This window comes from Dermacentor variabilis, chromosome 10 (genome assembly GCF_050947875.1).
Source record: "Dermacentor variabilis isolate Ectoservices chromosome 10, ASM5094787v1, whole genome shotgun sequence".
Lineage (NCBI taxonomy): Eukaryota > Metazoa > Arthropoda > Arachnida > Ixodida > Ixodidae > Dermacentor > Dermacentor variabilis.
Genome location: NC_134577.1, coordinates 35,423,047 through 35,435,635, shown reverse-complemented (window position 1 = coordinate 35,435,635; position 12,589 = coordinate 35,423,047). Strand labels below are relative to the sequence as shown.

The following is a 12,589-nucleotide window of genomic DNA, read 5'->3' as shown; positions in this document are numbered from 1 at the left end:
ATACACATATATCTGTCTGTTTCGTGATGAAGTTAAGTGGTCGCGCATGCTCGTGTGAGCCTATGCGTGAGGCTGCCATGATGGGCTGCAAATGAAAAACCCGATAAGGAAAACGAAAAGCAAAAGAATCTAAAACAGCGATTTACCGACCATATAACACAGTGTTTTTAAGGATAAAAATATTTTTTTTTTTCATTTCTTACCAAAGCAAAATAAAAAAAACAATTTCGCATAATTGCAGTGCAAACGCAGCTACTGCAAGAAGTCTTGCTGGCCTCCACAGCATTGCTTGCTGTGTACAAAATGGGATTTGATTCCATGATCTTTCATAGGTAATCCCCTTTATTACTCAAGGTCAAATATATACATTTACTCTTAATGCACATAGAACACTGTAGTCGCACTGTAGCCATTACAGCTACTGCTGGTGTTCACCAAAAGCTTGTGCAAAAGCTGCATTACTTGTTGGCTTTTTCATTGCCTTTACCAAATCAGGTCAATTTGCCAGTTACAAGAAACATACTTGGTACTGGCCTTGAACCAGGACAAGTTTTGTGCTATGCAGAAAATATTAGATGGCCTTTTCCCAGCACCATTGATGGGGTTGTGCTGCTGGTAATCTGGATACTCGGCCATGTCTGTCGGCTGACTGCACAATCACAATGCAGAGAAAACCAAGAAACATGCAAAAATATTTTATTCACAGTGCATGACAAGTGGTTGAACAAGTAACAACGGGCTGTGGGAGATGCCCATTGGAGACGAGCCATCCTCCACACCGCCTACATTATTTGACGGGTGTAGATTCATAAAGGTCTCTCTTGGGAACAGCCACTGTTTCCTTCTTGAACAAAACCTCTATCACCGAGGCACAAAACAAGAAATGTTCTACATAAAGACAAAAAGGAATGTCTGCAAAGACTACAATCACAATGGACTAATATAGAAATTAACTGTGCATCTATCAAAAACAATATTTGCATTTAATGAAAACAATGCTTGCTAAAAGCTTTAGCTGGCTTTCATACTGATACTCTGCAGTATTAAAACTGTCACAGCTTGTTTACATGCATTATGCAATTTTATACTAAATGCGTAAGCTTCACTAAGTCTGCTGCTACGCATCACTAACTGCACTTCAAAAGCTCTGCACATTGGATATTTGTCTCCAGGCCCTCTGAACACCTACTGCTCTGATAATGCTTACCGATCCCCTATACCCACTAAGTCAATGCTACCACAACTCAGATTCTTTGTCAGCTGAAGGCACTTCAATCACACGTAGAGAGTCCGTCAGCCTTGCCACTCGTTCCCCTTCAACAACATCGCCGATGATCCAAGCTGAATAACCCTCGAGCTGCTCGATTTCTGCACAGTACGCTTGAGCGTTCTCTTTTGGTAGGCACATGAGTAGTCCACCTGGGTATGGAGACATGAAAGCATCCAACAATGACGTGACATGTATCAAGACTGCTATCAACGTCCACAAGAACAAAGCATTGGTGGCACGGGAGACTTATTAGTCAATGACAAAGTGCCCTTAAAGGAGTACTGACACACATAAACACTAGCATACATTTCTTGCACATGACAGGATGACATTTAGCATGTACTACAACGGTCAAGAAACACTTCAGTTATCTTAATTAGATATTGGAAAGTTGGTCTCAAAATGCCAAACCTGGCGTCATGAACATTACCTTGACGTAGGGTTTAAAAACGTGAGCCTGGAGTATAATTATGTGCTTGGAAGAGCAAATGATAACAAAGCTGCAAGCATGAATGAAAGGCTTGTGTTGGATCTGTTCACTGTAGCAGTATGCCACATTGGCATCAAGGCATACACAGGGAGTTGCTTGCATGAAAATGCACCAATGTTTGCATTTTCGCACTGGCTGACATCTCTCATCTCCATTGCAGTTACATGATAGCTTTGGTGCTCACACATTCTGCTCATTGAGCCTTACAATGATTTCTCGCAGAGCAAGGGCAGGCTGCCAGTTCTATGCAGCACTTACATGCCTGCATGACTGAATAGGCTGCTTTTCCTTGGTCTACGTGGACAGTGCCACAAGGGAAGCTGGAACATACATATCCAGGACCCATTTGCTGGGCAGCAAGAAAACAATGCTGCTCACCAGTTTTGGCAATTTGTGTTCTGCCAACAGTAACATGCCGTGCATGCTTTCCCACTAGCATGGCCACACTTGGCACTTTTCACAGTGGGGAACCGGTATCGTACAGAAAACCTCCTCTTACGGCACAACTTTTCTCGGGAAGCTGAAAGAGCTGTTCATGCAGCTTTCTTTCTGTGCGATCCGTAGTTATCACGCAACAAAACATTTTCATTTTACCCCAGTGGCTTAGATTCAGCAATTTTCATTACAACCCTCTATGAACTTGTCAGAGACACACTTTCTATGAATAAATTAACACTGCATGGCTGGTAACCCCCACCCCTTCCCCCGTCTCGTGTTCTGAGTGACACGACCCTCCACCATATTTTTCTTTATGTTCCGGCTACCTCTTTCCCAACTTGCGAACAAGCCATTCTGACCAAGTAAATGGTTTATTCATTCACTAATTTATTACAACTGTAAGGACAATACGGTGTCGGCCGACATGGTGTGCTGCCATTCTTACTTTTATTCAGGAAGAGCAGCAGCTGTGAAATCTAACCCAAATGACAATAAGAACACATTCTTGCTTGTGCCTCGCAAGCCAATCTTGCGATGGCAATTATGAGACATGGTGGTGATGATGGTGCTACACAATCATTCTTGTAATGAAAAGGCACTGAATAGGCCTTACGCCTTTAAGGATTCTAGATCAATAGGTTGCAGGTCAGTAACTCGCCTGAGGTCTCGGCCGAGTATCCCTGCATGAGCTTGAATGAGGTGCCTGTGGCGGCCAGCAGGGCAGGGACCTTGGCAATGATCGGCAATGTGTGGATCACAAAGCCCACTGAACGCTGCTGCACTTGGACCAAGTTCTGTGCATGGCCAAGCAACCCAAAGCCAGTCACGTCCGTGGCCCCATGGCACCCGTGTTTATGCATCAACTGTGCCCCTGTATGAACAAAAAGGCACACGTAAGTACAGGCTCTTTCACATTACAGTACAGGCTCATTTATGCCTTCGGTGAACTTTGCGATGTATGCTTAGGCGGGCACCATAGGGGCACCACTGTACGATGTTACCAGGGTACTGATCAATCTTGTAATGCAACAAACTAGCAATACTTTTTAAGGTAACTCATATCAGGCTGCTAGCTGAAACAAAGCTGAGTGGAGGTGATGCCATGACAGTCGCAAGCCTCATTCTCCTTCCTGGTTGCATGATAACATTGCAACTATCTCTTACCCATCGAGTTCTCACTGTTTGTCGTAAGCAGCCATAGCCCCAGTTGCCACTGCAGTGCTTTATGAACAATCGCTCCTTTTCTCAGCAATTATGAAGCTGTGCGTGTACCTCTGAGAAACATTCTAGACAAGGTGATTAAAAGTGGATTGGCCACCACACGTTCATGATGGTCTTTGCATTCTTAAACCGAATCTAAAATAATTACACCACTTGCAGCTAGTGTTGGTGAATGAAGATGAAGTGCTTTCAAGAGAAGCTAGCCAACAGGGCTACATCGTGAGAAAATCTTATGACTTTCCTCCAAACCACCAAGAAGCTGTAAGTGAATAACTGCACAATGATGAATCTGCGATTCTATAGTTTTTTTGTGAAGTGCCTAGGTATTTGCTTATGCACTGAATGTTTGAGGCACAGATTCGCAAATAGCCAAAAGCAAAATTTCAGTTCCTGCCGCTTCTCAGTAAATGAACAGTTGCTGAGAAGCCACAAGGTTGAAAGCAACGAAATCAAACACTGCTATGTTGCCTGACTTCCCAGACAGCATATCATTGAAATATGGCTTGGCTATGAGTAACATAACAGAAATTTGTGCTTAAACTGCACAAGAGGAAGACAGGCAAACAAAACGCTGATCTGAATAAACCAATGAGGACAAACCAGTAAGATTGAGGCGTGCCATGCAGTCCATTGCTCGAAAATAGACTCTTCGAACATCATCTTCGGTGATGCCGGCCTTGTCTAGTTGAGCGCGACGTTCCGGCTTCTCAAGCCACTGATGGGCATTCACAGCTACCTGGGTGCCCAAAGGTTTGGTCAACACCAGCACATCTCCTGCTTGAGCATTGTCTGGCCTGTAGAAGAATTCAAATTCCAGTTATTCAATGGTCATTCATATCCAATTTTACTTTATTTACCAGAAATGGTCCGGCTGGTTACCTAGGCTAAAAAGCTGTTGTGAGACAGCCTGAAGGAGGTCAGGCAGCCATGACAAGGTATATACAGCATTATGGGCAGAGTTCAGAGGACAATAATACATCGAACAAATTCAGGAGAGTAACAAATTAAATGTTAATCAGCGATGAAACAGGAGCCTACGGAAAGAAGCGATGAAACATAATAACTATAGTATATATTACACACATATATATAAGACCATACACATCCGTACACATATATTTCTTTTCTCTTGGTAAGAATGGAGTAACAGTAATCTTGTGTATTAAGGCTTGCTTTTACAAGACCTTTACATCACAGAAATTTAAGAAAAATAATCTTAAGACAATAAAACATGCTACCATACCCAACAGTTTGCTTTAATCACACAACAGGAGGCATGTTGTCCAAAGGGGGTCATGCATACACGAATGTAAAAGGATAAGACAGCAGCAGCAAGCACATATGATAAGGAAACACTGGACACACTGAAAAATATTTCACCTCACCATACCAACGTAATAAAAAAGCAGAATCAAAAATATGTTGACTGAATTCTGTGGTCTTGTGCAAAGTCCATGATTTGTGAGGTGCTGTGAGAAAACAAAGGCCTCAGAAATAATACACAAGACATCCGTATACATTTCTAGTGCCTAGTGCCACTTCTTTTTGGGTCGATCATCTTCTTATGGTGCTTTGCAAGACACAGATTCTATAGACAAGTTAGTTCAACAAGCAATTCTGGAATATCAGGTAAACAAAAGGCGGAGCACTTTCCCACAAGTTCCAAGTTCACATTTGTCTGATCTTGAATGCTTTACCAGATTACCTGGTGAATTTATTACGAGATCCCTGTGGCACGCCAGTATGCTTTTATATATTTGCTCTTGTGTTTTACCTGTAAAGTAGTGATTTCATTCTAATTGGCCTTACAGCTAGGTCAACTGGCACAGCAAACGTCCCCACACTTCCTTATGCAGAGCAGGATGCCCAGCTTACATAGATTGAAAGAGTACAAAGTGTTCAAAGAATGCACTCACGAGATAATCTCAGACTCTCTGCAGACTGCTGATGCCACACCACCAATCATGGGCCACGGATTGAGCACTGTCTGACCTCCTGTGACCCTAGTGCCCGCTTCTTCAGCCAAGTCCTAAGGAGGAAAAAAGGGATTCAACCTGAAACACCACCACAGTCCAAACTCCATGATAAGCACCCGCCCTGAAATTATGCAAATGAACCAAACAGTGTGTGAATTAAGAAGTCTCAACACAATCTAACAGTAAATCATAAATAGGAAACCAAGTATTAAAGGACCTAAATGCGGGCCGAATTTTACCTAGCATGTACATAAAGAAAGACATTTTGGGCTGGTATAATTAACAATTATATTACAATGCTTTATCAATGGTCCGAGCAGCACTTTATCAAGTTATCATTGGAATCACCCTGTCGTGAACAGTGGATAACATTAAACGAATAGAATCACAGTTAAAATATTGCCAAACTCAGTAGAAAGGCACCAAAGCAAATTAAATTTGCAATTCGGCATGGAACCTCTGCAATTCGGCATGGAACAATCATGTAACCGTTGCTTCGATATCAAAACCTGTTCTCAAGTCCATGACTAAATTTGGCTGCATGAAAACTTTGAATCTTTAAACATAACCGTGCTACTATACCTTGATTCCCTTGATGAGGAGAGGTACAACAATGTCCCTCTGTTTTTCAGTAAGCTTGGTGCTCACAGCCATCACCATCAGCATGTTGTCGCACCGAGTTACTCCGAGAGCATAAAGGTCAGACAGCACATTGGCACACGCTATCTTGCCCTGTGACATAGGGAACGAGAACGTTGCATGCATTATAAGAGCCATTGCTTTGTTTCTTGAGCAACTGCTTACAGTATGGCCAGATGCAAATAAGTGATAGCAAAAATTTAATTGGAATAAGGTATGATTGGAAAAATCAAGCAGAGCTGAAGAAAGTTATCAGCCAAGATATTCAGTCATACTCCCTTGGCTAATGCCAACATGCACTTACAAGCAATGCATGGTGCTTAGTAATCCTACACACACCAATAGAGCAGCTACATAGGTGAAGTAAAACAAGCAGTTTGTATACCGTGTATTCAAGGTATTTGAGGACGTAATGACGACTTCAAGAATAACATCAATATTTCAGACTAGAATGGGTACACTCGTTCCAAATATTTTTTCATTGTTTTTCTTGCTGCTTTTCTACAAGGCTTAAATAAAACCATCTTCAGCCTCAGTTATTGGCTGAATTCGGCTTCGATAATATCTATACACTTATATCAGATAGTGTGTGATGATGTTACACAGTGCTTCCAAAATAGCAGGCTTTAGCGAGTTTTATCATTGTGTGGCTATTGGTTAGACTTCCTCTCAATGACACCCAGCATACATAGCGCTCTACAGGTTTAGATATTCGGAACTAGGAGGCCATATTGAGGGTGATGTGGTCGCTTAAGTTCACAACCTGACGCTCTTGGTTGACACAGGCATTGTGGGATCGAGCAAATCCATAACTTAGGAGAGGCACCTAATAAAATAATGCACAGGAAGCTTGATTTTTTTATTCAACCACCTGGAAGCTCCCATTGATTGTCAGTGGCCAAAGTCAGCGTTCCAGTGTTCTCCCTCATCATGACTTCCACGTGCTGGAGAAATTTAACTGTCCGATTGACATCTGACCACTGGTAGTACTTAATTGTCTTTGCGGCAGATGATAATTGGCCAAAAATTCTTGTCTCGACCAGAAAACAAACCATTTCGCGACATTTAAGGAGGTGATCTCCAAGCTGCTCTGGTTGGTGTGCAAGGCAACTACGACAATGTATTGCATCATCTACAGTGTAAAGTGAAAGCCGATACTCCGGAATAAATTTTCTAGATAGGTGACAGAGGGGTTGGTGTATAAGTGCCTAGACATAACGAGAATGCTAATGCCCGTGGCGGTTCAAAGCCCTGTCCTCAGATACCTTGTGCACCTGGTAGGTGTGGTAGCAATGCAATGAAAAAGTAAATCGTAGTGCATTGTGGTAGGCCTGTGTTATGTAAAACTTACAGCTATGTAAGGATCTTCAACAGATGGATAGAAATAGTCTATAGTTTGAACCAAGGAAAACCCAGAGTCTCCAAGAGGGACAACACTGGAATCCATGCCAATATCTGCAAGAGAAGTTGAAACAGTATTCAGGTCTACGGTGATGTAAAATATGCACAGAAGTGGCACTGAGTAAGCATAAAAGATGGCAAGGAAATTTAATAGTGGACCAGTCATTACCATCTGTGCTGCTTGCTTAACCTAAGATTGTGAAATGCTCATAAAAAGTAACTGAGACTAATTTGTAACAACAATGCAGTGAAAAATAAGGCAGTCCTGCTCCTGAGAGGCAATGCCATGTCAGTTTCCTGAATCAAGATGGCAGATTAAAGTATGCTCTGTCCCGCACAAGACGCTAATCCAGTATACTGGGGATGTATTCTCGCATGTAGATTGTGGCATACTATTAAGTTCTTGAGCTAGTAAGCACCACAAGAACTTTAATGGTACAATTCTGAAGTACGCTGCAATGTGCGCCTACTGGAGGTACTAATGGTGAAAACCATACAAGATCTAAATCATCACCTTAATTCTCACATTGCTGTTAGCAAGGTGCCCTTTTTTTTTTAACTGTTGCATGCAAGATCATCTACACATTCCTATCTTGGGTCATTAATGCTATCATATCCAGAGATGAAACCACTTTGCCCAACACCCACACTCATGACGGTCCTTGAATGTCGTACCGGTGCATTTTCTAAAGGAGTTTCACATCAAAGAAGTTGTGGATGTGTGTGGGGATCACAACTTCTTTGAAGTATCACTCCTTCTGGAAGTTTCATGCCAATAGATTTCGTGGCTGCGCGCATGATTCGGCATGGTTCAGTGGTGGTTCAAGTCGAAGTGCGAGGCGAATTTCAGTGAGCAACGCGCAAATACATGCGACGATGTCCCGTGGTAACTGCACAAACACGGCCACACACAAACGCACGCACCGATCTGGGTTCCCTCGGGGTGGTGCGACACGGTCTGCTGCGCTCCGCTGTCTCCCCTCAGCGAATTGAGCAGCTTGTTGAGCACACCCTGGGGAACCTTGCAACCTCATCCTTTCATGTCGGCCAGGCCCAGGAGCCGAAACTCCGGCTCCAGTCCGTGCTCGGCGTTGTCGAACGGCCGGTATGTGACCACCGAGCCACTCGCGCCCCGTCGAACCACATAACGCCCGCCGGCAGCACTGACACCACTGTCACCGCTCATCGTCGAGGGACGACCAGCCAGATTCCGAGCCACGGGCGGCGATCTCCTTTCAACCCTACATGAAAGGCGAGAGGAATAAATGGCATTCAATCAATGCACGTCCGCATACAGCTAGTAGGATCGGGTCGCAGCCGCAAAGCGTCTCGCGCAGCACGTTGCAAAGGTTCACTTGCCTGCCGGAGTTTCTGAGCAACTGCCGGCCGCAGCTCCAATATCGACCTAGAAACGCTGCGTTCATGAGCGCTGTCCCCAACTTGTTCCGCAACTTTCTTTGCAAGCCCTCTAACATAATAGTGCACCTACTCGACCTACACACGCGCGCGGAACTATTTTGCTTAGTCGCCTTGTCGCCCTCTAGGGGCTACTTTGCAATTTTTGTTGCATGTTGTGAACATGAAATAAAAGAAAGCCAGTATGAAAAACAAAAGTGTCTATTGCTCTCACTTAAGTTATAAATACATACAGTGGCAAGTTAATTGTGGTTTTAGCTTATTATTGCACCAAAAAAAAAATACTATTATAAGCAAAAAGTACTCGCTAAGTATTGCAGCGCTAAAGTTGAAGCAGCGGCAATATTTTGAAACATTGTGAAGGTTTGTGTGAGTGTTGCCCCTAAATACGTTGACAGTTTCCGAAAATCGGCGGGTAAGATAAAGAGCCGCCGCAAGCTCCTTGAGAGATAAACTTACTGGAAAGTAGACGACCATTACAACACTGCGTCTGCTCGACTGATAGCGAAGCTCCTTGTGACGGCAGCGTTATCGTGACATGGTGAAATTTGCGAGAAAGGTACTTGAAGCAGGTAACCTAGTGGGCTGGTGACAGTGATCGTTGTAGTTTTCGAAGCACTTCTGTTGTAGCAAAAACAATACATGACGAAAGCGCAGTGGTCAGTTCCCTGCGCGAATCAGCATATAATTTAGACGTACCATTGCACGTAATTAAAGCTGAGTTTTGCTACATTATACTAGCGCACACGCGCGCAGCCAGGATTTGTTTCGAATTGGGGGGGGGGGGGGCTAAGGTGGCATTATTCTCTGCTAAGTTCCCATGCTTGGTGCATAATAACACAACTATTACCTTGAGCCGGCCCTTGGTCTGGCTGAAGGCGTGTACCATCCTGTACTTGTCAAGGGGCGGGCGCTCGAAGGATATAGAAGGGAGCAGGACGCCGGCCAATAATAATAATAATAATATTTGGGGTTTTACGTGCCAAAACCACTTTCTGATTATGAGGCACGCCGTAGTGGAGGACTCCGGAAATTTTGACCACCTGGGGTTCTTTAACGTGCACCTAAATCTAAGCACACGGGTGTTTTCGCATTTTCGCCCCCATCGAAATGCGGCCGCCGTGGCCGGGATTCGATCCCGCGACCTCGTGCTCAGCAGCCCAACACCATAGCCACTGAGCAACCACGGCGGGTAGGACGCCGGCCAGAAAAAATTCGGGAAGAGGGGGCGATGAAGCCCGGTCAGTTGAGAAAATGCATGTAAATTGTAGTCGTCCGTAGCTCTCTTAATATGAGGCGTTACACAAATTGTGGTGCGAATGATTAACTTTAACTGTACCCTACGCGTCTACAAAATTTGTCCGAACCGTTAAGTTCAGGGGCCCTTTAAGCGCTTCCCATAGGTGGACCGATTCGGAAGATACTGCAGTTATGGTGCAGTGCCGGACTGACCCGCGGCGGAGGTGCAGTTCGGCTTCCCTGGTTATCCTTCTTCATAAGAGTGAAAGACCACTGAGAGCCTTCTTCTTTTTTTTTTTTTTTCGCGGGCATCTGCAGTAAGCGGTGAAAAAAAGAAACAATACTTAATAGATAGAAAGTTCGAAACTGTTTAATCGGACGTGCTGCAAGCCGCCCTACAACTTTCTAATTGGAATTTTTTACATAACTTTATTGACTTACTCCATACAATAGTCGTCAGCATGCATTTGGTGGCGTCGTATGTATGGGCATATTTTTATGACGACTCTACGACGACAATTAATGCATGTAGCTTACTGTTGTATGGAGTAAGTCACACTATTGATTTGTATTATCCTTAATTGCGTAATTAGTCAAGATTATTTAACCAGCTTATGAAGCAAAGTTAGCTGGGACACCCTGTATATATACAGAACTGTATAAATGAGGCAGACAGACTACTTGCATAGCGGCACGCAGCTGCAGGGTTTGCATGCATGCTACCCCTGTCACACGGCAAATCTAATGTCATTTACAACGAATGACATTCTCTGATAATGCCATTTCTTTGGTGTCACACGGTAAAACGTAAGGACATTTTCGAAAATGACATTTACAAACAAATGAGTGCGCCAAACTCATTCGCATTCGTTTGGAACTGAATGTGTATCCTCGACACCACGAGTTTACGAGTGTTTCGCAAACAGTACATGCTTCTTTTATAACAAAAAATCACTATTATTCTATCCATTTTATTACCTAATTATTGCTTTAACGACATTGAAGTCCATCACATGCATAAATACAGAAAACTATTCTCAGCCTAGTGACCAGACAGCCGTCTTTAGCTTTCGCTGCAGCAGTCGTGTTGGTTCTCACCGGAGCATCGGCCGCGGCCACTTCAATTGACTTGGCGTAAAAGCGTGCGCGTGTTTTCCTATGGCACGCGCCAAGAATGAGCTCGCATGCACATCAGAACGGCGATGACATGCAACTGCCCTTCTCGTACCGCTTTAGCAGATGTAGCGGACGCGCCTATCGTACTCTTCGCCCTGTTGCTTGCCTTAGCTCGACTCGACTTCGTTGGCAATGTCGACAAGTTAGTGATCGAACGCTATGGTTTGAAAGCAATGATCACGTATTCTAGTGGAATTTAGCATATTGGAAAATAATTATTGGACAAAAGTGGGTTTGAGGCATGTCTTTTTTTTTTACTATCGTCATTGTCATCATATTCAAATGACATTGGTTTTTGCCGCGTGACAGCGCACTGTGATAATGAAATTAATCGCAACAAATGTCATTTGTTGGAAATGACATTAGATTTGCCGTGTGACAGGGTATGCTACGCAGTATGCGAGGCCCGCTATCATCGAAGCACGAAACGAAAGCAAGGAAAGGATTCACAGAGGCTGAAGCCGTGTTTTGAAACGATTTTTATATTTTTTTTATTTATCGTATCATCCGTTGCTGCCAGTGGCGAACGAAGACAGCGATAACGGCGAGTCCTATCCAATGATAAGAGGGTGAAAAAAATTGGAGGACGCTTAAGCTTCGCCTTCAAGAGTGGAACGCGACAGCGTTCCCGTCGACCCGCCAAGGGGTGTAAGACAATGGGCTACGGCGCAGCAACTACGCGCCCCGCATCGGACGCGGTGAGCGTCGAGCAACGCAGCGTTCGGTGCGACAACGAAATGTGCGCCTGAGCAAGCGACGCACGCCTGAGCCTTGGAAACAGCTCGTTTCTAAGGCAACACCGCGTTCACTAGAGGCGCTTTTGTACCGCTTTGAAGCATCGAACTCGTGGCATCGAACAATAAAGAAAAAAAAACTCGTGGCATCGAACCAGGGTCTCCGTCTCACGCTCCGGAGACCCTGGTTCGATTCCCACCCAGCCCATCTTGCAAGTTGTTTTTTATTCATGAAGTGCCTGCTGGGATTTATCGCTCACGGCCAACGACGCCGACACCGACGCCGACGACACCGGCTTTTCTGCGACACGAGCTCCTTAACGCTGACGCGTTAATAATTGAAAATTAAATGAATCGTTACCTATAACGCGGCCCCACGTCACCGAAGTTGCACAAACTATCGCTTCGCACATTAGGTGCCACTACAAAATGTTAACCTATCTTGGGGTGTGCGAATGGTAATTTTGGAGACCGAATCGAATCGTGCCAGAAGTGAAACAAATATGGTTTTTTTTCGAATAATGAGAATCCATTTTCACAGCTGATGCAAAACAGTATTCATATCACAATATTCATAAGCTTAGCAGTT

The 12,589-nt window shown here is 44.1% G+C and overlaps 1 protein-coding gene across 1 annotated transcript; it reads right to left on the bottom strand.

Annotated features, from left to right (window-relative positions):
• Positions 1-679: 679 nt before the first annotated feature.
• On the bottom strand, positions 680-8,947 carry LOC142560305 (inactive selenide, water dikinase-like protein). The gene is made up of 8 exons (XM_075672301.1): positions 8,795-8,947; positions 8,360-8,676; positions 7,386-7,489; positions 5,978-6,127; positions 5,336-5,448; positions 4,020-4,213; positions 2,857-3,069; positions 680-1,419 (listed from the first exon to the last, which is right to left on the bottom strand). The coding sequence occupies exons 3-8, from the start codon at positions 7,479-7,481 to the stop codon at positions 1,235-1,237; spliced, it is 951 nt and encodes a 316-aa protein (XP_075528416.1). The 5' UTR covers positions 7,482-7,489; positions 8,360-8,676; positions 8,795-8,947; the 3' UTR covers positions 680-1,234.
• Positions 8,948-12,589: the final 3,642 nt, after the last annotated feature.

What these genes read in the sequence shown, in the direction of transcription:
- LOC142560305 (XM_075672301.1), bottom strand. Translation starts at nt 7,481, where the DNA reads ATGGATTCCAGTGTTGTCCCTCTTGGAGACTCTGGGTTTTCCTTGGTT. An exon ending in TTGAAGATCCTTACATAGCT is followed by an intron (nt 6,128 to 7,385) that starts GTAAGTTTTACA and finishes CCTATGTCACAG; the next exon opens with GGCAAGATAGCGTGTGCCAA. An exon ending in TCCTCATCAAGGGAATCAAG is followed by an intron (nt 5,449 to 5,977) that starts GTATAGTAGCAC and finishes TTTCCTCCTTAG; the next exon opens with GACTTGGCTGAAGAAGCGGG.